This window comes from Misgurnus anguillicaudatus, chromosome 2 (genome assembly GCF_027580225.2).
Source record: "Misgurnus anguillicaudatus chromosome 2, ASM2758022v2, whole genome shotgun sequence".
In the NCBI taxonomy this organism is placed as follows: Eukaryota; Metazoa; Chordata; class Actinopteri; order Cypriniformes; family Cobitidae; genus Misgurnus; species Misgurnus anguillicaudatus.
In genome coordinates, this window is record NC_073338.2 from 23,146,619 (window position 1) to 23,173,834 (window position 27,216).

The window sequence follows — 27,216 nt, forward strand, 5'->3', positions numbered from 1 at the left end:
GTAGCCTGTGAAGGATGAATGCACTTTTTTTGGAATTTGAAGTCAATAGTTGTTCCCTGATCCCTGTTTTCTACCATTATAAAGCGTGGAAGAGCGGGAACATTTGCTAAAATAACGCCAAATGTGCTCATCAGAAAGATGATGGACATGTGTATCTCGAATGGCTCAAGGGTGAGTAAATCATGGGGTAAATTTGATATTTGGCTTGAGTATCGCTTTAAAATTCAAACCCGACAAGCCACCGTAAATGTGTGCCGAAGAAATAAAGCATTCCATTAGAGGTTATAATCTATATATTTGCAATAATCTGTCTCTTTATGTTTTTAAATTGTGGACTTACAAAACATCTATAAATGTAAAAGCAGGTTTATATATTTTTAAACAATAAATTAACAAATGTAAGCTTCATCTTTTTGTTGAAAAACCACATTGCACTCACAAGGTCACATGGTTTTAGTGTGAATAACACATTTTTTACAGACAATCATTTTATCTTTAAAAAACTAAGCATGCAAAGGTTCATCCAGCACTTATTTGCAGTTAATCTCAGGGTGTTGAAACAGCTTTTTTACTCGCATAGCTGCAAAATTTCTTTAGAGAGAAAACTTACTTTGACAGTCGCACTTTGGGTAATGCTTTAGTAAAGATGTTAAAGCCTTTGAATAATTCAGTATTGAATTTGTGGATTGAAAAAATTACAAACTAACTTTGTGATATTCAGCAGCAATAACTTTGCCATATGCACATAATCTGTAACTGACAGACAAACAAAACACATTTTCTCCACACACTGCACTGTTAAAGTTTACACTTAAAGGTCACTTAAATGTGTGATGATAGCAAAGCAGGTTTTTCAATGCAATCTTATTTATATGAGAAAGCAAAAGACCACTGTAGTAAATACATCTTTAATAGATTCATAAACATTGTCCAACCCATAAAATTTCTTTTGTAAGTATATCCTACAATTATCCATTTGAAGGTGTTTATGCTGGTCAAATGCAATGTGAAGCCATACATCAAAATCAAGAAAAGTAGACATAACTAGAAATAAAAGCAAGTAAAACAAACGGCAAAGGTCGAGAAGAACGACCAGAACATTCAGCACCCACACAGCAGTTTCAACAAAAAAATGATTTTTTTTTAAACATTTTCTTTGTCTTTTTACCATTAAAGATAAGTTCATACAACATGAGTGTGTTCATCCCACACAAGAGGTATTACTTTCATAGAAAGAACGGGATTTTCTTGTTAACAGTTAACAGATTTCACTTCCAAACATTTGTAGACAACAGCAACACGCATAATAAATCACAACAGTCAGTTTCACCATGAAATGCCCTAAATAATTATTTTACTTAAATACATAAGAAAATCATTTCATTGTGCTCGAGTTTTATACATCTAATATTAAGCATTCATTAAAGAGCACAGGGTGCTCCGAAACATTTACCCTTATGAGATCTTAAAGGAACTTGACGATAGTTTAGGCGAGAGCTACTAAAAAAAGGCTCATTACTTCTTCAGTCAACTCCTGCCAATAGGGTTAAACACATTCCTTCACCTCATATCACAACATACTGTGTAATATTAAAAAAGCAACTCTCAATTCATTTCTGCTGCTTCATTAATATGTACAACGGGATGACCCCTTAAACTGTTTAAATTCAATACATACTGTCCAAACAAAGCATGCAAAGGCCTTTTGAAAATTAAATCAAGAACTGTTTGATATCACCACAACCTACATTAAGATACATACATCGACAATACCTTCATAATGAAAGCAACCTATATACTACACTCTTCATAACTTAATACGCAGATATCTAGCTGAGGTTTAGTTTAAGGATCCAAAGTGCTTAAATCCTGTGCACAAAAGACTGCCGAAAAGCTTCAAATGATACTGCGTTTCCATCAGGAGTTAAGTGCAAGATTTGTATTTTTCCTCTCATGGCTGCAGCTGAAAGTGCGATCGGTAAGGCGTTTTGCAGCAGCCAGACGACGTAAATGTCAGCGGCAGAGAAACAAATACAAGAAATCCCAATTATGACGGATCGCTCGGTGTACTCTTCTAGTCGATAGTACAAAGTACGTTAAATCTGCCGAACTGTAAATGATGAGTCTGTCACGCCTCATTCTGTGCATATTTCCCAGTGTCCGAGATATTGAGCTCATCTGTCAATGCATATTTTACTTGCATACCTTCACCACATCTTAGAGGCAGTGTGTGTTCATTTGATATTTCTAACTAATCCATTTATATTTATGAATATTATTTATGAATATTAATTATTTATATATATATATAGCTTTATGCCACACACCCAAACGACAGCACGCTCATCTGAGACATTCTGCTAGTTAGAAGTCCATTTGTCATCTAGTTTAGACTAACTAATAGCCCAATCCCATCAGCAATAAATTCCTTCAGAGAAGCAGCCTAACACTTAGCAGCTAAATTAAAACGATACAGATTCGATTTTCGACCTCACAGACAGAGCAGCACAAAATGGTGTTGTTTGTGGAAGTTCGATCTAGATCTCACATATGTGTGATGGGTGTATTAAAACTACTTTGGTGTCTCACACTAGTTCAAAACTTCAGAGGTGCTTTGGTGCAGCTCACTGTTCCCGTGTAGGGGAGAGTGCCACCTTTATTCTTCCAAAACTATGTGAGATGGGTACCACCAGCTAAGTGGCACTGATGACAGACAGCGACTGTGTTATATATTTAGCAACTGATAATGGACCTACGTGGATGGTCTATAAAAGCAGGTCCTCAGGACTGATTTCAGGGATGGGTTGTCGCCAGAAACAAAAGGTACTGAATTCTGGGAAACTGAAAGCTGAGCTTTGTTCTTTACTCAGCAAGGGAAAGACGTGATCCACCAGCTCACTCAGTCTACTGTACCTGCAAACAAAAAAACAAATACAAAGAAAAAAAAAGGTTTAAACAGCTAATCCAAAACTCAAAGATGTCCACAAAATGACTGAGCTCTTCATTATTCCTCATAAAATTCTTCTGGATCAGCTTAGTCTTTAACAACATTTATGCTCTTTTATGTTGTGCTGAAAATAGATTTGCACACTTACGAGGATTTATTGCCTTTGGTTTGCTCCTGTATCAGCTCTCCTTTGGGGTTAACGGTAAAGATTCGACAAATTGGCACTCCAACCTCTTTATAGGCAAAGACATCCTGTAAAACAGGGTCAGAAGATCAGACTCCAACCAATAAGAACACAGACCAGGATTCCCACACCTAAGTTAACTTCAAATTCAAGGACCTTTCAAGGACTTTCCAAGTCTAATACCCTCAAATTCAAGGACTAAATGTGGGGACACATTTCAAGTAAGAGCACCGTGTTACCTTTTAGGAGAAACATTGTTACAGTTCCCTTTCGAGGGAACTCGCGCTGTGTCACTGCGGTGACACTTTGGGGACACTTCCAGGGGTAAATGCGTCTGAATGTGTATATCAAATTTAACCAATGGTGAGGCTTAACGAAAAAAACAGGGTGACGTGGGAGCCAGGAAGTATATTGCTATCTGAAATATTGCCAAAGACAGTGTTACAGGGATGCATGAAGTATGGCAAGGGAAACGAAGCGCCTCGTTCCCTTCTTAGGAAACAACAGTTACATAGGTAACCAGAGATGTTTTCATTTTCAAACACAAATATGCAAAAAAGCATTTTGTATGAATCAACATTCCCATACAGAAGATATAAGCATTTAAAGCGAACAGTTTAGCACGTGTGCTTTAAAGGCTAGAATTTTTGTATTATCCTACATTACACAGGGATTATAATTTAGGTGCATAAAATAGATTCAAGCACTTTTAATTACCTGTGTCTATGTATGTATATTTTCAAAAACTTCCCAGGGCCTTGAATTATTTCCCCCAGATTCACAAACTTTTAAGGATTTCAAAGACCAGTGGGAACGAACCCTGACTGACATTAAACAGAAATTTCCTTTATGCGCTGTACCAGCCTTTCTGAGAGATTCTGACGTTCACAAGCGATTTATTATGCAACAGGCCTGTATAAACATTCAATGCCTTGTTCCACCCAAACATCATCATTTATTCAGCTGCAAAAAAATCAGCAAGGCCGTCCACTGCAGCTGGTCTTACAACCCAAAGATGTAGCTTGAGGGGACAGCTCTTCTAAAGAGACCTCAAAATGCTAAACCTCAAACCTATGCCTGCCCACTGACGTCAGCGTAAACTGGCACTCGCTACGAGACGAACGTTTACTCCAGATCGACTTACGTTTGTTCGATTCCCAAACGCGGCGTAAAAGGGATGTTTGTTGGGAAGGAAGAGGTTCTTGATGTCGGTGAGACATTCGATTTTGAAGATTTCTGGCTTCTTCTCAATCACCTCCCTTGGAAACAAAACATTGAGTAAATAAAAGCACGCTCTCGTGAAAACTCAACCCAATGATTCTATGAACAATGTTACGTAAACCATAAGGGTACCTGTGAAACGCAGAGAAGAGGCTACTAGGAGACAGCATGAGGGGTCCACGGGGCAGGATGATGCCTCCATCATTTACCCACTGCAGATACCCTCGGGTCATGTCTGCCATGCCAATTGCCCTGGCCGAGCAGTACAGGAACTTATATCCATTTCTGGAAAACACAAGAATGTTTCATTTTTTATAAAGACAGATCGTGACAAGAAAATAAAGCATTTCAAGCTATCTTGTTTATGGCCTCTTAAAGGTGCAATGTGGATTTTTTTTGCAATATAATATACATGACTATACTATCAGTAGTGTATAAAGACCTTACAAAATGAAGTGTATTGTTTTTAAAAGCTTAAAATATAAATTTTTATCTACATACACTGTGCGGATCTTCTTACATGAAAGTCGCCGTCATGTTTCTACAGTAGCCCTAAACAGACAAACCGCTCTACCGACCGTTTCATCCCTATGTTGTCTCAGATTACATGTTTGTCCTGTGGCGGCTACCGTAGCTTCTCTATGCATTATGAAATTGAGAGGTGAGTTGTGAACTGAGCTGTTGGTTGCAATTTACAATCTCACCTCTAGATGACGCTAAAAAACCCACACTGGACCTTTAAAAAAAAATTATAGTTAAAAGGAACACGCCAACTTTTTAGCCATTTACTTCCAGTCTTTGTGCTAAGCTAGGCTAGCGATGAGCGTGTCAGAGTTACGGCATGCACATAAGATAAAAAATGTATGTATGGACTTTTCTAACTCTGGGGGATATGGTGAACAAGCTAAAGTCGGCGTGTTCCTTTAAAGGCAGGGTGCATGATTTTTGAAAAACACTTCGGGCCAATTAGCTGTAAGGGGTGTGTCTACTAACCAACATCATTGTTTGTTTTGCGTATGTGTGGGGCGGGTCTATCAAAAGAAGTTCGAGATTCTATTGGGGTAGGGGTGTGTTTGTTTGGGTGATTTCAAATGTCACTATGGCTTTCAGAGATCATGCACCCCGCCTTTAAGGATCAAGCATGGAAACTCACTCAGCCACAAGGTGGTATAGTTTTGCAAGGCCCTTATGTGTCCAGTCCTTCCCAAACTGCGGCAAAATCTGCCCGAACACATCTGATCTGAAAGCACAGAGACATACTGTTTATTATCATGACATACCAACACACACAGAGAGACAAACAGCAAAATCCTGCATTCATTCAACTGGATTCCTAAATATAGTTTCTGACATTCGTTTCTTTCTGAGATTTAATAGACTTGTAAAGAAGAGAGATTTTTTCTCAGCTTGGGCAAAACTCGGTGTCGTCTACTAATGAGGATCTTCTTGGCCGCTTTAGCGTTTTATCTCAGACTCGGTCTGAGTGGCATTATGAGAATGCACAATTTAAATTGGCTCATTATGGTGACATCCTCCTCCTAGTCCAACCCTGGTCTGGGCGCACCCCACAGTCAGCCGCCCCGCATCGCAGCCTCGGCGAGATGTGTCAGGCAAGCGGGTCAGAGAAATAATAAGCGGCAGTCAATCTGCCTGTTTGATGTTGCCACCCACGAGCCACTGAGGGCACGAGTCTGGAGGCGGAGTGCGTTCGTTTGCATAGGCACGTTGATATTACAGCCAGCTTTGCAGTAATTAAAAACCAAAGACAACGGACCGGTATCGAGCTGTGAACTTCCATCAAACGCCTGGTGAAACTCAGACAGACGTTGTCCATTAAATCAAAGATTGTCTTTGTCATTCTAAGCATCAGTGGAGAGGGCTGCAAAGCGAGATCATTATTAGTGGTTCATTATTTGCCCACATACTTAAAGAGCTTGTTTGGATAAAGCCAGCTATGCCTTGATCTATAAAATCCTTTTGGTTTCAGCAGTAAAAACCAGGCGGCGAGCACATCGGCAGTAATGGGGAGCTTTTCTGCACACCTCAGCCTTTATATCTTCATGACTGCTACTAAAACAAACTAATTACGAAGAACAAAGTCGTATTTAGCTGACTCCTTAAAGCACTAACTACGCAGTCAAGTTAATAGTACAGATTAAATACATACTTGGTGATGGTTCCATCAATGTCCGAGATGATGACTTTATCATCCCAGTTCCAAAGATAAATGGTGCCTTCACAGCGGCACGTGCCCTGGTACTGTGTAGTGATGCTGAAAGTCACATCGTTGGGTCCTTCCTTTAATTTCAGACTAGCCTGCGGGTAAATTAACTTCATTATCCACCGATCAATGCATTTCTTGCTTGGCAAATACTGTTAATCTTTGCTATACAAGTTGCAGCACACAAAATTACAAGACTAATTGTTTTATAATCCTCTGTGCCACAGACTTGACTGTTGGATGCAAAAGAGACTAAAATACAACACCATGCAAGAGTTACTCACAACATGTACCCCACCCCAAACCCGCTGAGTGACCTCAGCCCTGATGCAATGCAGTTAAGTAATCTATACTACAAAGTCTTCATTTATTTATCACAACATTAATTAAATGTATAGGCTTGCAGACTTTCAAGTAGATTTTCTGTCCCTGAAGCTGCCAGCAGGGGGAGCTCGTGTGCAAACCAATGATACAGACCACTTGTGAATAAGTCATTGAGTTGACTTACATAATATCTCGGAGAAAGATTTAGGGACAGCTTTAAGCAGTAACCCCCAAGCTTAAGGCTAGTCCTAGACTAAAACACAAGTTTGAGCTGTCTCAACTGAAAATAACAGATCTTCAAATATGACAGTGCCAGTAATGTGTTTATCTAAAGCATGTTTATAAAAGATGCTCAAACATCTTAATTTAAAGGGGACATATCATGAAAATCTGACTTTTTTCATGTTTAAGTGCTATTATTGGGTTCCCAGTGCTTCTATCAAGCTAGACAATTTAAAAAAGATCAACCCAGTAACTTAGTTTTGGTAAACCATTCTCTACAAGCACGTGAACAAATAATTCACAGCACAATTGAGTTTAAATTGCATCAAACCACTATCATTGTGATCAGTGTTTGCACTTCATGCACTCATTTTCATTTTAAAGGACACACCCAAAACACCACATATGCCCACACACTTACAAAGTGTCAATTTGAACATGTTATAATAAATTATCTATATGGTATTTTGAGCTAAAACTAAACCTATGTGCTCTGGGGACACCAAAGATTTGATATCTTAAAAATTATCGTGACATGTCCCCTTTAACTAAGGCCTAGTGCTTGCTTTAGCCAAGCCTTGTCTCTGAAACCAGGCCTAGATTTTTACAGTGCAATCTCCGCTACAGGCAACAGACAGAGATCTGCGTCTCAAAAGCGAGTACTCACTATCTGATCCGAGGAGAGGCGCAGGGACTTGCGGTAAGAGTGAGTGGAGTTGTGGCCGTGGGGCTCGATCTGGACTTTACGTTCCATTGATGAAGCGGCGGCACTCAACTCTTTCCCATCCTCATCGCTGGATGAATCCCTGGCGTCCGCTCTGTGCAAACAGGGAACCAGTGAACTAAATATGCAACCATTCCTAATTTAGAGAACTGGAACACCACAGAGATTAAGACATGACAGAAAGTAGGTTGGATTGTCCTGATTCACTTCCTCTACTACACTGAGGTGGAAAACCTAAAGTTAGCTAACTTTTTACAGGCAAGCCAGTTGATACAGCTAGTTTTATGTAAGCATCTATAACCTTTGGTTACATTTTATGAGTTATATAATTAAGGATAACATTCAGTTTCTTATTACAGGGCTCCCACACCTCAAAGGAACATTATGCTGCGTCACTGCAGTGACATTTTGGGGACGCCTCCAAGAGTAAGTGCGTCTGAATGTGTATATCAAATTCAACCAATGGTGAGGCTTAACGACAAAGACAGGGTGACCCGGGAGCCAGTAAGTATATTGCTATCTGAAATATTGCCAAAGATGGCGTTACAGGGATGCAGGAAGTATGGCAAAAGGGAGACGCAGCATCTCGTTCCCTTCTCAGGGAACAACAGTTACATACGTAACCCGAGACATTTTCATCATCAAAAACAAAGATCCAAAAAAAGCATTTTGGTATGAATCAACATTCACATATAGAAGATATAAGCATTTAAAGTGAACAGTTTAGCACGTGTGCTTAAAAAGTCTAGAATTTTTATGATATGATCCTACACATGGAGTAATATAATTTTTTTCCAGAAAACTTCTGGCATAAAATAAATTCAAGCACTTTCAATGACCTGTATCTATGTATGTATATTTTCAAAAACTTCCCAGGGCCAGATTCACAAACTTTCAAGGTTTCAAGGACCCATGGGAACCCTGTTATTATCTGCACATTTTTCAAGAAAACAAAACTGTGGTTGACAGACAAGAAATGCAGGCACTTCTGACTCACTTGCGCGCATGACTTTCCAATGACAAAGAGGAGCTGCTTTTCTCCATTTGGGACTGCTTCAATTCCAACTTCCCAGTGCTTTCCGACTGCAAACACAAAAAACAGGATTACAGTGTCACATATCTAAAAACATGAAAAACAAATTAATCTGATCAAATTAAGCATTGATAATAATTCCTGGCCAGGGCTTATACTAGTCCCAGACCAAAATGCATGTTTGAGCTGCCATAATTTAAAAACATCTTGCACTAACATATATCAGTGATGTTGTTTTGTAACAAAATGCACACAAGTATAACTTTTTAATGAAGTATGTACAAGCTACTTAAATGTCCTAATATAACTAAGGCCTAGCCCTGTACTAATCTTAATATGATCCCAATATGATTATTTGTATACATTGTAACAAGCATTTGTTCAGAGCTTCTATAAAACCCAACTATGTACCATGCTGTGATAAAATGACCTCTAGCATTGTTTTCTTCCCTTGTTACTAAAAAGAGATTATGAGCAGCCTGTCCTATTTCTAAACTGAGGCTGTAAAATTTCACACTGCAATGTCATGCTAATTACAGAAATGCCGAATGAAAGCGGCCAATGAATCTGATCTGTCATGTCTGAATGACTGAAAACGCTCTAGAGGAAAGAATGGAGCTAGTACAGATGTAAGTACTTTTTATCTGCTTTACAAAGATATGCCCTCATCCTTTTGTTCTGGCAATTACACAAATGTTGATTCTTGTGTAATGAGAACGTCCCACAAGGGAAATGTGGTAAGGTCTTTAATCAGCGAGTAGGACAAAACCTTCATTCTCAAACAAAGTTGGTTTTCATTTATCTTATTTATAGAACGCTCTTCAAATACTTGCAAAGCTAAACTGACCTATCGATTTGCCTTACCTGTTTGATAGTGCTGTCTGCTCTTTTCCTCCAGAACCACCAGCGGCCTGATTTCTTTGGCATCCTCTCTTTTACCCAAGCTTCCTCTGTAGCCTGAATAGATCATTGACAATAGCCACTTGACTTACACACTTAGCATCCACAATAACTACAAGAGAGAACCATTCAAGTAATAAATTATCCTATTACAAAGAAAAAATACCTTGGGTAAATTCTTCTGAAATGCCTGCAAGCTTAAGATCAAAGGAGCAGCCAGTGTCCAATTGTAATACCTAAAATAACAAGGATAAAATAGGCAACTTCTTGTTGAATCCAAGCATTTTGTCTCTGTTTCAAAGCCTAGTGATCTGCCATGCATGCTGCTTATAAAGGCAATATGTGACCCTGGACCACAAAACCAGTCATGTATACATAAGCTTTCCATTGATGTATGGTTTGTTATGATAGGACAATATTTGGCCGACACACAACTATTTGAAAATTTGAAATCTAAGGGTGCAAAAAATCGAAATATTCAGAAAATCACCTTTAAAGATGTCCAAATGAAGTCCTTAGCAACACATATTAATGGTAAATAGATTTTATACATAGGCTACAGTACTGTGCAAAAGTCATAGGCTACCATGCCACAATTAGATTTGTTGTTTTTGCAATGTTGTAGTGATCATATATAATTGTTTCTTTAATAGAATACATCCAGGAAATACAGGAAATGTGTATATAGTCTTAAAAAAACTGTATAAAAATGTAAACTGATGTGTGGAGTTTTTATGGTAAACTCCCCTTCCACTTGAGCAAGAGCAGGAAACTGCAGGATCTCTTGGACCTAAATAAAATTAAATCCTAATTTCTCATTTTAAAGAAATTAATATTTTTACTTCATTCTGCTCAAAAATTCGCAGGATGTGTTTAGTGCCAAGAGAGGTCACACTAAACACAGACGATGCCTAAAGACGACATTTAGTCAAGAAAATGTTATTTTTTTTAACATATTTCTTGCATTTTCTGTTTGTATCTTAATAAAATAGATTGGAAAATAAATATGGATGGACATTAAAACTTCTAAAACAAAAAGTCTGGTGGTGGTGGCCTAATGCTACGTACACACCAAACGCATGGCATCGCGTTACTCGCTCTAGATTACTCGTGGGATTTAACTTCATGTCACGCAAATTTTTTGCTCGTGAAGACGCGTTTGAGGCGAATAGCGTGCGTTTTCGCGGCAAACGCGCTGCCCATATTGCGTCATTCGCATCGCCCAATGCGAGGACGAGTGTGATTGCGTCTTTGCATTGACTTTATATTTAATCTACTCGCGCAAATCGTTGAACTCGCGTCTGGTGTGAACCCACAGTAAAGGGGGTCGCACACCAGCCGCGCGTCTAGGACAACTCGGAGGTATTGTAAACCGGAAGTGCACATTAAATAGCGCAAGCTTCGTCAGATAGCGTCTACTTCAAAATGCAAAATATATGTAAGCAGCCAATGTTAATCATTAATGATGTGGGACAAATATGTTATTTAATGTTAAACTATGTGAGTGGCGCGACAGGGATTTGAGCACAGTCACAGCTGGGCAGGGCGGACAGGCGCCACCTGTCGGCTCCGGTGTGCTTATACTCATAGAAAACAATGCGTTCGATTTTTTTAGAACGGCGCGCGCTGAGCTGCGCGGCCGGTGTGCAATCCCCTTAAGACTTTTGCATAGTACTGTATATTTACGGTAGAAAATTTAAAAAATATCTTTATGGAACATAATCTCTACTTAACATCTTAATGATTTTTGACCTTTACAAAGAAATCTGTAATTTTGACCAATGCAATGCATTGTTGGTTATTGCTACAAATATACCTGTGCAACTTATGACTGGTTTTGTGTTTCAGGGTCACATGCCGTATATCATTGTGCAAAGTGACTGATTTGAAACACATAAATCCACCTGCCACCTGAACCAGCCTTTGTGTTGGAAATGTGCCTGCGTAGGATAGGTTTTAGAAAAAAAGTATTTTACATAAGACAGTTTAAAATTCAAACCCACCTGTTTCCTATTTTCACAACCAGATTTGGATTGTCTATGATAGCTGGATTCTCAGCAAACTCGTGATATGTGATGATATGCTCCATAAATTTTTCTAGAAACAAGCAGAAAGGTGTAAATGGAGTGGGCAGAAGAAACAAGTGATTATTCTCCCAACACTATAACAAACAATCTAGCACATCAAAAGACAGATATAGCAGATACAGATACCTTTGGAAATCTCTCCGTTCTCACTGAGTCCTCCGCACAGAGACAGAGTGACATCAGGGAGATCACTGGCCGAATCCGACAGGCACTCGGTGCCGCTGTCAGCCGCAGCACTGCCAACTGACTGCGGTGACTGAGAGCCTGAATGCATTCCAGAGTCCATCCAGTGCTTGGAGTTGGGGTCAGAATCACTGTAGATAATCAAAATAACATTCATTATAACAGCAAGTCACCATGTAAAGAGACACATGATTTGTTATGAACTGCTCTGCTGAAATCTAATCTCAAAAGTATGTAGATTGCCTTTATACCTCTTAGGAAAATAGCGAGCAGCAACATCAGGCTCCAACACATTCAGGTCATCCAGGTAGATGTCCTCAGGGCCCTGGTGCTGACTCCTTTTTGGGACGCCTTGATAATAAAATGACAGTCAGCATTTTAATCTTAGAGGAACAGCAAGCTCTAACTTGCTTAACAAAGTTTCTGATTGGACAAGCCAAATTCAAAGTCATGGTAAAATGCAGATAAATGCATATCTGCCTCCATGCACTCAGTACTGATTCGCCAAGTTGTTACGCTGATAGGCAAACCCAAACCTACAAAGCCTACAGTTAAATATTACTGTTTATTACCCAAATATTAATAATAAATGTTGGGGAAATGACTGTGTTTTATCATTAAGCACTATTGCCACAGTTTTACAAGAGCAATAAGCCTCTCTGCTATTTACCGATTTTAGCAGTTTACTTATTGCTTTAATATCTAGCTCTCAGCATGCTTCAATCGAACAAGCATTATTAGGACAGCAATGAATTAGACTGATTTTATGCACACGTTTTATATCTAGAATACATCAATATCAGGCTCGTTAAGCATGAATTTTATCTCTGCTCTCACACGTTTGCTGTCACATCAAGATAATCATCATTGATAAGCCAATAAAACCAACTGCTAGATATATCATGGGAAGACTTTAAAAAGGCCCACCTTTCTTCTTGGAGGGTGAGTCAGTCTTGGAAGCAGCATCACTCATGTCTCCACCTATAGAAGCAGCAGGTGGATCAGCAGGAGGGCTGTCTGAAGGAGTTGAGGTCATCACTCCACTAGGCATCATCTCCAGCTCTGACTCAGTGGGAGTTTTGGGGGTTTCAGGGGTGCGGGGTACAGGCTTAAGTATGGTACAGCCAGAATGCCCTGAGCTTGATTCTCTTTCCTCGGATTCCATGGCCTCTGAGCTCAGGATGACTCTGAAGTGAGTGGTCTCTGAAGGCGTTATGGTCACGGTCTTCGGCCACTCAGTCTTCTCTTTTTTAGAAACCTGGGAATTTTGAGAGTTTTGACACTGTGGTGAGCTGTAATCATGACTTTGCAACTCAAAATATGCCATACTAACACCAAATGGACTTTGCGTTATTCAATTTTTTTTTTCATCAGTCCCAATTTACCCTGGTAGATTCTGGCAACTCTCCCCACGTCCATTGCATGTGTGACTCCATTTTAAGCAAGCTCTCTGATGGCCGGACCACCAGTTCAGAATCACTCTTGGGAGAAAAGGCCTCTGACATGGCATGACTGCACAAAACAAACACTTAAGTCGAATACACAGATAAACAAAGTGTCTCACAGCAGACGTTTTAGAAGTCCTATAAACATATGCGCTATATTTAAGTATTTATAGATGTGTGAGTGGTAAGATTAAGTGCAAACCTATTTGATGGAGACCAGTCACCATCAGAATAAGGGTAGTTGTCCAAAGAATGACGAACATTTGGTATCTGGGCTTCAATGTCTTTCACTGTACTGATTGAAGACGATCTGAAACAAAGACTTTGTTTCAAGCAGTGGAAAACCCAAAATCACCTTTCACATGATGATGTAACCTTCAGGTTACACAAAAATGATTTAAAATCAGGGCTTTATTGTTGTTTATATGCGTTTTCAACATGTTTTAAGACAAACCATGTGCACATTCATAATTTAACACCATTGTAGAGTACTTTCTCCATAAATAGCAGTTGAGCATGGACCACTAGTTATAGATATTATGTATGGATGCCGCATAGACTCGGCGCTGAAACGAATGCAGGACAGCTGCTTGTGTCAGCGCCTAAAGATTAATGCTACAAACGTGCAGATCACATATGCATTGTGTGAAACAGAACTTAGCAGTTGCTTTGCGACTGAAACTGCCAAATTTAGCATCTCTATCTCTCCGTCTCTCTATCTATCTATGTGTGAAGAGTTTGGTTCCAAAACGCGATAAACACAAAAAAAAAAGAGTTACCACCAAAATCAGTATTGTATCAGGTCAGTATTAAAAAGTAAATTCTTAATTTTACGCAAAATCCAATATCCACCGTGTTATTTTGTCATCTTTTCTCCCTTTTTTCCCCAAAACTGAAGAACGCCACTCCTCCTTTTCTGCAGAATGCAATAAATCCGCTCAACCAATCACAGCGCACCATTACACAGACTGTAAACAACAATGGTGGCGTGATATAAACACACAAAATCCTAGTTTTCCTCATCTACTTTGGAATGCGTGATCAACAAACAAACAAAAACAAAACAATACTTTGATGGCATTGCTAAACCTGTGGTGGTTTTCTGTGATGGATAAGAAACGTAAGCCATCAAAATCGAAAAAATTTAAATGAGAGGCACTCGGGATATGAAAAAATGTTGACTGTTGCTTGTTTTCACACGACAGCATCAAGCTTCTGTCATGCTAACACATTGAGCCCAGAAAAACTTTACATTATTTTACTCTAAGTCAACGAAAATCGAGCAGGACCAAAACATTTTACAGCTGATAGTTGTGAAAAAAGCGATGACGTCCCAAGTATAACCGAAGCAATGACAGTGTTCTTAATATGATAAAGTAAGTGACAAATGCAGTTTTTTTTATCAGTATATACCACTAGTCAACTAAATGAATATAACATGACAAAAATAAATTGCACATTTATATATTGATTCAATAGATTTATAGCATTTTGGAAAAAATCAGTTTTTATTGAAAATCAAATGATGGATTTGAATAATTATGTTTTATAACCTAAAGATGCTATGTGAAAGTTTGTAGCAGAAAACAGTGGTTTTCATCTTGTCAATTTCTTGGTATAGAAAACATGTTTTTACCAAAATTAGTCAAAATGGATGTATTGCGTTTTGGAACCAAACTCTTATAAACTTATAAAACTTTTATATATGCTATTATGATGCTTAAAGATGCATTTTAAATGATAAATGCTTCCCTACAGGGAGACTTTAAAGAGGTAAAAACTTGTAAATATCCAGAGCCTCTCTTAAACTGTATATTTAGATTTTGCTTACCTGGTGTTGGTTTCCTCATCAGAACTCAAGTCCATCTCAAAGATGTCATCCGTTGATGCAGTGGAGCTGATGGTGACAGGAGGTGTTAGCTCTTCACGCCGTGGGTCCCCTTTGTGCTTCTTTCTCCTCTTCTTTTTCTTTTTGCCAGACCCTGTGCTGGACACCGAGGGCTCTGGAGGATCCTCAGGGTCCAGTGGGTCTTCATCCAGGTTCTGACTTTGCCTGTGATCACCTCCAATCCAAAACATGTGAGTATCAGTGGGGATGGGTGAGGTTGCCAGGTGAGCTGGGACAATTTCCTATGAAATATATAGAGATACACTATTAAACACTTAACTTAAATAAAGATTTTCACTAATTTTCAGTAATTTTTGGAGTTAATTTGAAGATGCTTACATTCTGCTCCTCGGTTTCCTGCACAAAGAAAGCTTCACCATTATCTCCTAGCTTCATGTGAAGATCCACAGGCTCCCCATTGATCTCTATGTCAATCTGAAGAAATAGCACAGGATTATTTTAAAAGCCACCAACGGATTTATCCTCAAATTCATACTTTCAATAAGTTACGCGTCCTAACTTCCGAGCCCCTTGCTTTTATAAATAGCTGAAACATTGATTCGAAATCAGATGTCTGACCTTTGGAATGTGCCTTTGTATATGTTTCACATGACCTTAAAAAGCCAATATCAGTTGACATTTACCCTGCGATTCCTTTCTGAACTCAAGACTTTTCACCCCGCTCATCCAAACTCAGACAAACAGTGGGTTATCCACACATGCAGTTTTAATTATTCGCTCACAGTGACACAAGACCCGTGAAGAGTAATCCAGCCAATAAACACAATTAAGTCAATTTGTGGTGCTGTGAAAGCACTGCAGCCGACCTGCAAACAGGATCACGGCACACACCTGATACCAGAACGGCTGACTACCATCAAGCAATTTGAGTTTCAGGTGACTTCAACAAAAGCATTACCATTGTAATGTCCACGGATGTACTTTTACATCATTCTGCTCTAAGCTTTTAAGCGTTCTCACAGTTTTCTGTGGACTTCTCTCCAGACTTGTTTTTATGTATCGTGATCTCCGAGCTTCAGTTTCAGAGTTGCTAGGTGATTTATGTTTGCAGAGTAATGGGGCAGAATTTTTATGTCCATATAAATCATTACCCCCAAGTAAATCTCGAACAGAGGGGTCCCCTACGTACATGCTTGTGAAAAACAAAGTCTGGATCTCATTCCACAACATGCTGATATTGTCCAGATTTCTTTATCTAAAACCTAATTCACTTAGTTTAAGAAACCTTGATCTATTTCATCATGGTATGATTGCAAAGTCTTTTAACTACGCTGCAGGCGAATGGGGTTATGCCACAGTCTCTGTAGTCTGATTGAAAGTGCAGCGAAAACTGTGAATAAAATACTTTTTGGAAACATCAAACAAGTGATTTAATGACCATCTACCAATCATACAAGTAACCTTGACTAAATCTCTCACTCCTCTGCCTCCATTTCCTATCTCTTCTTATTCAGAAAAACCTGTTGCCATAGCAACCACTGCTTTCCTTTTCTAAACCTCTTCACACATCCTGTAGATGGTGAGAACTGTTCTACCCCCCGATATCTGCTGTTTTTCGTGCACAGCAGTAAATGTTTTATGCAAAACACAACAACACATGCTGTCACTGTACTATAGGTGATTAAAAACATGCTTTCAATATGACCAGAATGGTGTTATTTATTGCTTTCTATATTTTTGTTATACAGTAGTATGCACGGTACACAAAAATAATAATCCCACAGACCATGTCTACAGCAGAACATAATTTCACGTTATTTAAATAACCACAAAAAACAGCACTGTACCCCCCCACCATCGTTGGGCAATAAATAAATTATGCTTTTCCGGTCCTTGCAGACAGATGTAAGCATTTATTTCACATGCTCTGTCAAACAAAGCTTACAGAGCATTTAACCCAGCACATGGAAAACTAGGTCTGTTTACATGCTGTATACTTTCTACCCTCTGCTGGAATGTTCTGACACAAACAGTGTGGCAAACAATGCCAGCACAAAGATGTGTTTACCAGAGCTGGCTCGCATGCATTGTGTTAAGTCTCTTAAAACGCATTCGCATTTATGTAGATGCATGCAATCAGACATTTTGCTATAGTTTAATTTAACACAGTTAACTACAGAAACATGTACATATGAAGAGATATTTAAAGAATGGAGAACCATCAGGATATGTGTGATTAAAGCAGAGCTTCTTTGATCAAAATTTCTGTTTGCTCTTTCATGGGTTCGAATGAAGATTAAGGCCGTCATGGATTCCAGGCCAAAAAATAGAAAAACAAATATTGTCCAAAGCTCGGATCAATTATATTGATGATAACTCATCCCTTGATCTTTCTTTATTCTGACTTTTAAAAAGTTTTCAGAACCTCAACTAGATAACTGCATTTGCACAAACAATTTTATTATCTATATGGTTGTGGACGTCTTTGACATCTTTCACATTTAAATTGCTTGAACAGAGTTCTCATTTTATTTTATTTTAAGCACTCACCACTTTCTCTTTGGAGCGTAGCACACCTAGTTTGCCAAAACGGACGTGGAAAGGAGAACACTGATAAGAACCGTCCTTCTGGCGGACCACCACCACATCGATGCAACCAGATAATGTGGCCTGGTTAATGCCCTTATACAGCTCCTTCATAGTCACCAGGACCTGGCCTGCCAGCTGCCCCACGTAGTTCATGGTGTCCGTCTGAATAGAGAAAGAGAAAGTGAAACGTACACAAAGGTATTTCACAACTAAAGCCTTTTAGTGATGTCAACAAACAACCCAAGTAATAATATAGTAAATATTCTTCCTAGAGATTCTTGTAACTTGTTAAATCATTATATTTATTATTTGGGTCAGCACCAGATAGCCCAAAACAGTTTACAACAACCACGGCAAACGTTTTAGCTTTCCTCATTGAGTCTAACTTTGAGCAAGACTCAATAGCGAGTCATTTTGAAAAATTCGTTTTTTATTTACACAGTAGAGGAACTCTGTACATGTTGTAAAATCTCCCTCTCTACTCATAGTAAAAGTGAAACTGAATTTTCTTTGGCTATTTGCCTTTTGTTATCTGCAGACATGCAGAAGGACTTAATGCCGTTTTCTAAGTGGTGGTCTGGGATATCTTCCAATGCCACAGTCGAAAAGGTGAGCAAAATTAAACACAAACACCTGTGTCCTGAAGGCAAAGGAGGGGCTAGGGAAACATTCAGTTTTCTGACAGACATTGATTGTAAATGATCAATGCTCGTTTCTCTTGCATTGTTGCATTCTTCTAGACCTGTTTTATGAGTACAAAGACCACAGAAATTGCTGAATGTTTGTGAAAATACAAGGATCTGGTGGCTCTCAGAGTCTGTAAAGGCATATACAGGGGTCCCTAGCTTTTTTTGTCAAATTAACCCCTGTAACCTAAATTATTTAAAGGTGTAGCGGAGGATTTTCTCGAATTTTAGAAAAGAACCGCCTTCTCCACTTTTTTAAAAAATGCAATTGCGCAACACTCCTGATTGACAACTAGGAGGACCAATAGTCTTGATGATCCACCTGGAAAAAGAAAATCCTCCGCACTACCTTTAACTGGCGCAGACTTTTTAGCAATGTTAACTCATATGAAAATGTTCCATGAATTTTTCCCCAGAATCATTAACAGAATCATGGCTGGGAAAACCTATCAACAGTAAATTATTAAAAACACCCTGTATCCACCTGTTTCTCGAATGCGGAAGTAAGTGATGTGACGTATTTCCTTTCCAGTGCGAGACTTCCATTTCAATAGCCAGCCGGTAGAAAATAGTGTAGTGGGAGCACGCATAAAACATGATTTAAACAGTAAATATTTACTACACCTGCCATGTATGAACCAGTTTGAGGATGAAATTAAGAAGTGGCTGGCTTGATACAGTGCCCTCCATAAGTATTGGAACAGAGGCACATTTTGTGTTATTTTAGCTGTTTACCAAAATGTATTCCAGTTACAGTCATATAATGAATATTGGTTAAAGTGCACACTCTCAGCTTTATTTTGAGGATATTCACATGCAAATTGGCTGAAGGATATAGGAATTACAGCTGTTTTATATGTAGCTCCCCCTTTTTAAAGGGGTCAAAAGTAATGGGACAGTTGACCTAAAAGCTGTCTTATGGACAGGTATTGTCTGTTTTTAAATAATTTCCTCATGAATGACAGATGTTAAAGGTCTGGAGTTGATTTTAAGTGTGGTAATTGCATTTGGAAGCTGTGGCTGTGAAGCCAAATCATTCAGTTCAGGGACATCTCCATGCAAGTGATACAGATCATATTAAGGTTTCAAAAACACAACAAATCCATCAGAGAGATAGCAGGAACATTAAGAGTGACCAGATCAACAACTTGGTACATCCTGACTAAAAAAACAACACACTGGTGAGCTCAGCAAGATAAAAATCCTGTATGTCTATATAGCATGGGTCTTCAACCGGGGGTCCGCGGCCCCCAGGGGGTCCGTGGCGGAACTGCAGGGGGTCCGCCAAATGATGTTTGACCACAAGCTATTTTTTGCTAAAACGTAAAATATATGTACAAAAAAATGTTACATGTCCCCTTTAAGTTGTGCACGTGCGTGGCCACGAAGGCGCGCGTTCAGTTTAGCAAGCGGACCAAAATAAAATATCTGAAGATTATTAATGTACACTCAGGAAGCAGCAGTAGCGACATAAAAGGCATCATAAAACAGGTAAATCTTATAGGCATGTGTGTCTTTCTTTCAGAAAGTTATTTTAGAATCAGTGCGACATTGTCTCATCTAAGTTATATTTCTGAACTTGGGCGGCTGTTTCACGCGGTTCAGATTTAAAGCGCTAACTCAACAGGCAAATGACACCACACCTCGTCTGCATTATAAATATTTTGTGACAAAACCATCGCTCGCATTTAAAAATGTATGAATCGCGCACCGTGATGGTGCTTTGTGCGAGATTCATAGTCAGGTTGAAATCCGCCTCTCAAAAAGTTGCCCCAAAGAGATGCGCGTGGACTCAATGCATGTTTTCTCCTAAGTCTGATATGAAGCTATGCAGAAAATAAACCTGCGTTACTCAAACTCGTGACAATATGACGATATACGAGAAAGGCAACAAACCTCTGAATTATAAAGTAGCACAACCCCTATCCCCACCAGAATAGGGAGTCTTTGTGCCATTCACCATGATCAGTCATCTTTATAAACTGAAAGCCCAGGTTCAGGTAAATTCACAATAAAATGAAAATCTATTACACTGCAAATACATTAAAATAATATTATATTATTATTATTATATTCATATTATTCATATTATTTTTATTATTATTATATTCATATAAAAACTAAATCTACTTTAACAAAAAAATTATGCATGTACAACAACAGCATAATAGTGCCAATGTACTGTCTTAATATAGTATGGCTGTGTGACAATATGGTTTGTTGCTATTTATAAAACAGTTCTAGTCCTTAATTCTGATTGGTCAATAGTTGCACTTTACTCCACTTTGCGTTGTGCCTAATACGAAAAGGCAGCCTCTCGTACCTTACTGATTACTTAAATATCAGTTTTACACATTTAGTATCAGGGGGTCCCTGCTCCATGCCTCTCTCATCTAAGGGGTCCCCGACCCAAAAAACGTTGAAGACCCCTGCTATATAGGATAACAGTAGTGGATGATCAAACTATCTTTTCCATACTAAAGTAAACGCAAACACATTACAAACTATTCTAAACATTAACTAAGCAGATTATGTTGTATATTTTTGTAATAATATATAGTAGCAGAATAAATAAATCAGCATATATTTATCAGCATAATATTAGTTGTTTTTAAACAATTATTGCATTTATTGTTTACTGGTAGTTTCTATAAAAGGTTTTACTGGATGAATTTGTAAATACAGATCATGAGTGCATGTGCGCCACATACACATAGTTCTTGTGCATGAGGTTAAAACAAATGTTTTGTAGAGATTTACTGCGTTTGTATTAGCTATTATGGCAACCCCTTACTGCACAAATTATGTCGGTCTTCCTGGATTTCATAATAAACATTAAACAGCCAGTCAAAACGGCACACTTTAGTGACTCACCGGAAGTCATAAACTGGAAAGCTCAAAGATGGCGGCACCCACATTTACGTCAAGAAACAGGTGGATAAATGTAGAGACAATGCAACAGTAAGATGTGACAGACTAAATTAATTCCCAATGTATTTTTAAAGCTCAAATAATGTTATTTTTAGAATGTATTACAATGTAAGTAACAACATCAGATACAAAGGAACTTATTTTAGTCGTTATGAGATCTTACCAACATTAAAATAGAGCTGATGTCAAGTTATTTTCAAGGATCAAGAAAACCACAAGATTAAACTACCATCACATGTTGTACAAAAGTCTGGAATAAAGTAAATAAGCTGAGCATTTTCTCTATGGGGCCCAACAAAGTCTTTTACAGACTTCAAACCTATGGATAACCTACTTTTTCCTAAGCCTTCAGGATTATATTTGAGAGGTTTATGCACGCATAAAACTGCAACATGACAAAGCAAGCAAGAAAGAAAGAAATGTCAAGCAGCTAAGTATGGTATAAGAATAAATAACACTTGCCCTGAGAGGATGAACATTTAAGAGTAGCCTATAAATAACACTGACATGTTTCACATTATTGCAAAAATAGCAGTAACTGAGTATGCTCGCCAACAAAAACCATATAAAGGGTGTTTCACACAGTACGCAGCGGAAACGTAGCGCGGCTACAGCTTTTCTCGTGTAGTGGAAGCGTTTTGTGCAGCATTTAGTTCAAATATGTTTATCTTTAATGGCGCCTGCCATGAAGAGCCGTGTCCGAAAGGGACAGGATTTTGGGTGCTTGAGCAAGGCGTGTGGACCAAGTCCGCTTCACCTCTGTAACCGGCCCCGGTTTGCCGCTTTCCGCATGTCTCCTATTGAAAAACAACTAAACACTTGTGGTTGCCGCATACCGCGTGAAACGCCCTTCATATATTTCAGTAGATTTGTGACATAACAGTAACTTTTTGAGCAGGTTTTGGTTAGCAATGGCCATACAAAGCAGAAAAAAAAATGATATCATGCATAATATTTAAGTACATTTTATACATCACAATACATGTGCATCAAGTAATGTAATATAAATTAATACAAATGCACTCTCATTTAAAGGAATTAGGCAATTCTGCAAAAACTGTAGAGTTGGCCTCAATCTCGCATTACATTTTTGTACCACAGTTTATTGAGGACACTGTGAGCATGGGTCATAACTGAAATATCTATATCAGCACAACTACACCCGTTTAAATATTTGGTTCTGAGAAAACAGGGTAGCAAAGAATCATTATGCCACAGTTTCACTCTCTTACCTAGTTTATCTAAATAACTTTATGTCCCAAACATAACAAGCTCAAAGTTTTCAAAAACCAGAAGCCTTTGAAGGTGGTTTCTGTTCCTGCAATCAAGCAAATACAGATCTAGCTAATCTTATCCCCATACTGATAATTTTAAGTTCAATCTACATAAGTGGTTGAAGTCCTACCAGTCACTTTCTTCTACAGATTTATTGTCTAAGCTGCATTTGTAAAATTCCCATAAAAAACAATCTCCAAGGTCAGTGGCAATGAAGCAGAAGGTTTGTAATAAACTAAAATACCAGGCTAATGTTAATCTGGTAACAGTTAACTTATTTAGTTAACTGTTAGCAATAACAAAGCAGCTAATTTTCCCTTAACTACCTGTAGTGTGTTTTCCCAACTCCCAAATATCAATGATCAGATGCTTGTCTTATTTGGATTTCTCACTCACCCAGGACCACGATTCCCTACGGGATGAGGACTCATCTTGCTCACTATTGTCCTCCTCACTGGAGCTGAAAGAGGCTTCTGGTTCTGCCCTAGGATGAAGTCTTTTCATCACTGATCTCAATGAGTTTTTCTTTGCAAACCCTTTCTCTGTCATCCTAAACCTGTGGCGGTCCCACCCACCCGGTCTGACTTGCTGACCTTCTGACATAAACAGAAATGTCCGCAACCTGTCCTACGGCATAAAATACTGTTGCATAACATGTGTCGTATTTTGGTTTCGTCAAATCACGTTATTTAGCAGAAAGCCTACCAAATCAGCCAATCAGGTAAAAGAACCTATTCTCTACCAATGAGGTGAGAGTATCGTGTCAGGGGTTCTGCAACAGATAAAAATGTTTCCGGCAAGCAGACCAAAGGGGTTGACTGCTGATAAGGGCCTTGAAAAGCGGACTGCAAGAATATTGTTGTTTTTAACCCTCATGTGCAATCACATGAGGAGAACAACCTCCATGCTAATTCTAACAAACATTCATTACACTTTAGTTAATGATTTAACCTATACAAGGTTGGCTCTAAAGCTTTACAGGGGTACATAAGTGAATCCATATAATTTATACTTCACCAATTATAAGTTTTGGTAAAAGGTTTAAATGATAAACAAGACCAAGAATGGAAGCAAATTGGTCTGTGTACCAAAAATGACTCTAATTATAGAGGACATGTGTATTTGTCAGGTACAGCATTGCTGATTATAATGAAAATATCAGGTGTAACATAAATTGTTATTTGCCAAGACAGCAAAACAAATAGCAAAGAAAGCTGACCTTTAGACTGCACTACTACTGCACAGTCATAAACAGCAAAAAACAAAAATGAAACCAATTTATTTTTTAGCTAGACAATAATTATGACATATAGGGGTGGTTTCCCAGACAGGGATTAGCTTTAGCCAGGACTAGGCCTTAGTTTAATAAGGAAAATAATTGGTTTTAACAAACATGCCTAATGTAAAAACATTGCTGGTGTGCATTTTACGGCAAAACAAACACTGATGTATTTTAAGAGATATGTCATTGCAAGTTGTTTTTAGTTTGGACAGCTCTTATATTATTTTAGTCTAGGACTAGTCTAATCTCTGTCCAGGAAACCGCCCCATAGGGTTTAGATGAATCAAGGACTAGGCTTAGTTATATTAGGACATTTAAGTACTTTTTACAAACATATCTTAAAAAAAAAACTGGTTTGCATCTTGACAACAATGGCACTGATATGTGTCAAGATATATTTTTAAATTAAGGCAGCTCAAACATGCATTTTAGTCTGGGACTAAAATAAGCCCTGTCCTGTCCGCCCCTATGTATTCATAATAAACAGTCAGAGAATACAAAGAACTTTAGACTATGAGGCAGATACCAAAATTGTCAAAAACATTAAAAAGGGAAGGTGACGTAATAGTTGTGGTTGGTTGGTTGGTTGTGGCTAGACGTGATATAGCTATGGCCAAAATCTTGTGAAGTCTCGCCAGATGAGCACAGTTTTCATCACACCCCTACCCCCAAACCTAACCCTAAGCCCAACATTTCACAGGATCGAAGGGTCGAACACAGCCTTTGGGTTAAATTTACCCAGAAAATGTTTATATTTGCCCCAACAATGGGTTAAAACAACCCAGCATCTTGGGTTGAAACAACCCAGCATTGGTTAAATTACAACCCAACTGGTTGGGTTCATTCCTTTTTGACACAACAATGGGTTGAAATTTAATAACCCAGCATTTTTTAGAGCGTAGGCTGTAGCTGTATCCCATCTAGATGCTATTTTCATCCTAATCCTCCCCCTAAACAGAACATCTCGCGAGATTTGGGCCGTAGCTGTATCCCATTTAGCCAGAGCTTTCAGGGCTACCTAAAAATTAGAGACAGGTGTGTTGTAGTAAGGGTGGAACTAAAATTTGCAGGACTGGTGCTCTCCAGGAACAGTGTTGGAGACCCATGTACTTACCATTAAGCCACGACTGTCTTTTAAGAGCACATATTGTCCGATTCACGTTTTTACATTTCCTTTGGTGTGTAAGTGTGTATTAGTACATGTTAACGATATGCGAAGGTACACCCCAAAGTAAACAATGACGCTAGTTATCATCTCCAACATGAAAATCTTTTCTTGGACTACAACAAACACACAGATTGTAGGCAACAGTTTACTTCCTGGGATTGGTGATGTAGACAAGAGCGACATTATCATAATTCCTCTCGCTTCAGATTTACAGCCTTGTAAGTTAACTCCTGTTACCAACCGAATCTTTCAAACATGGTAAGGAGCGTAACATTTCTGGCTGATGTCAGAGGTATTCAGGCCAATCACAATGTACAGATTAGCTGGCCAATCAGGGACACAGAGCTTTTCAAATCCATGCATTTCAGGAAGTGTTTTTTTTTTACCAAAAACCACACAAACACATTGTATTATACCAAATACACAAAATAACGTTGTTTTTTTAGCTAAGAAATAGGTGCTCTTTAAATCCCAAGTTGTGACCAGGGAAACATTGTGGATCATTAAAACCACAAACCTGTTTTTGCACAAATGTGACTAAGCAAATCACTCAGATTTACTCCAGGGGAACAATCAAATTACGTTACTTTGTAAAAAGTACTTCGTGAACTCAAGTTGCTTTATAATGATTGAGCAATGTGTTGTACTTTGCTGGGTCATGAGAGGTGGGGTAACAAAACGGGCATAGACTTCCACTTACATAATATGAAAAAAAGGGAGATTAGGTTCAAGTTCAGTTACAAACAACAAACAAGCCAGAAAAAATTCGACTGACAGGATTATGCATTCCCTCAGCTGCCATTGAGTTATAAACTAACAATAAAGATTTCATTTTTGAAAGTAAGGCATTTAATCTGACATGTTAAAACATGTACTATATTGGTATATAAAGCAGCATATATTGCATTCTAGAATCTCACTAATAGTTAATAAGCCTGTAATTGCTTATGGTTTAATGTGTGTTGATGCAGATTATGGATGATCACATCATCACAGCAAAACAGGTTATTTGAGAAAGAGCTCATGTCATACTGTTTGGTGGCAGTACAAGTTTTGTGGAAGATTTCTCTCTCTCTCTTATTAAGTTTTATTAAAAAGCATACATTTATACAACCTACACATATTCACGTTCATTCATGTTCTTTAAATTGTACTACAATCAGGAAACAAGATAACTCTTTCTTGTCTTTCTTTTTAAGATTTTATAGCTATAGAAACTACGCAAAATATCACTCTAGTTGGTCAGTGTTAATGGCATGATGTTGTTTGCCTAACTTAAATTCATTTGCATAACGTTAACCACATAAGCAATGTCATATTATGTCCATTATATGACTGTAGCGTTAGCAAACTCTGAATGACTAAGCGTTTCAAAATAAACATTTTACGAGTTTATTATATCGTTTAAGGTGATATTGGTCATTTTGCTGAGACAATGGCATGTTGTGTTTATACAGAGATTTCATGAAGTTTGCTGTCATAACGCCAGCACCGTGGTTAGCTCGATTAGCCCAAAGGCTAAAATGACATATACATCTCATCTCTACACTGTCAAATAACGACATGTTTCTGTCATTAAAAAACACATGTGTGACTATATAAGTATTGCCGAAATTGTAAAGTCAGAAATTATATTTAAAAATGTTTACCTTTCAGCTGCTGCTGCTGCTGCTGTTGTTGTTCAGAAATTGGACGTTAAATCGCCGTCAGTTTTCACCCGCTGCTCTTGCGTGCCGACGTTATTCATTCATTTCTGAGCGCCACCGACACGAGCCCAATATTGACGATTCTCGGAGCCGACCGGAGCTCTTCTGGTTCTTTTCAGTATCATAACATTGTGTTTTTTTTAAGGGGAACTCATAGAGCACGAGCACAGCAACCGGTCAGTACGGCGGCTGCTCGCAAGGCAGCAGCGGTTTGGGTGACGTGACGTGACGCAACGCAG

At 38.5% G+C, this 27,216-nt stretch overlaps 1 protein-coding gene across 2 annotated transcripts; it reads right to left on the bottom strand.

Annotated features, from left to right (window-relative positions):
• Window positions 1-892: 892 nt before the first annotated feature.
• Window positions 893-27,212, bottom strand: lpin2 (lipin 2). Of its 2 annotated transcripts, none has more exons than XM_055201976.2 (20): window positions 26,921-27,212; window positions 17,891-18,091; window positions 15,719-15,814; window positions 15,323-15,621; window positions 13,694-13,801; window positions 13,432-13,558; window positions 12,974-13,304; window positions 12,298-12,397; window positions 11,990-12,177; window positions 11,780-11,873; window positions 9,943-10,012; window positions 9,741-9,833; window positions 8,841-8,926; window positions 7,787-7,937; window positions 6,520-6,668; window positions 5,506-5,592; window positions 4,485-4,637; window positions 4,276-4,390; window positions 3,096-3,199; window positions 893-2,913 (listed from the first exon to the last, which is right to left on the bottom strand). In XM_055201976.2, exons 2-20 carry the CDS (start codon window positions 18,080-18,082, stop codon window positions 2,766-2,768), a joined length of 2,691 nt encoding a protein of 896 aa, XP_055057951.1. In that variant the 5' UTR covers window positions 18,083-18,091; window positions 26,921-27,212; the 3' UTR covers window positions 893-2,765. The 2 variants fall into 2 exon arrangements, with proteins under 2 accessions (XP_055057951.1, XP_055057950.1); XM_055201975.2 differs by lacking the exon at window positions 26,921-27,212 and adding an exon at window positions 23,218-23,439.
• Between the last annotated feature and the right edge of the window lie 4 nt (window positions 27,213-27,216).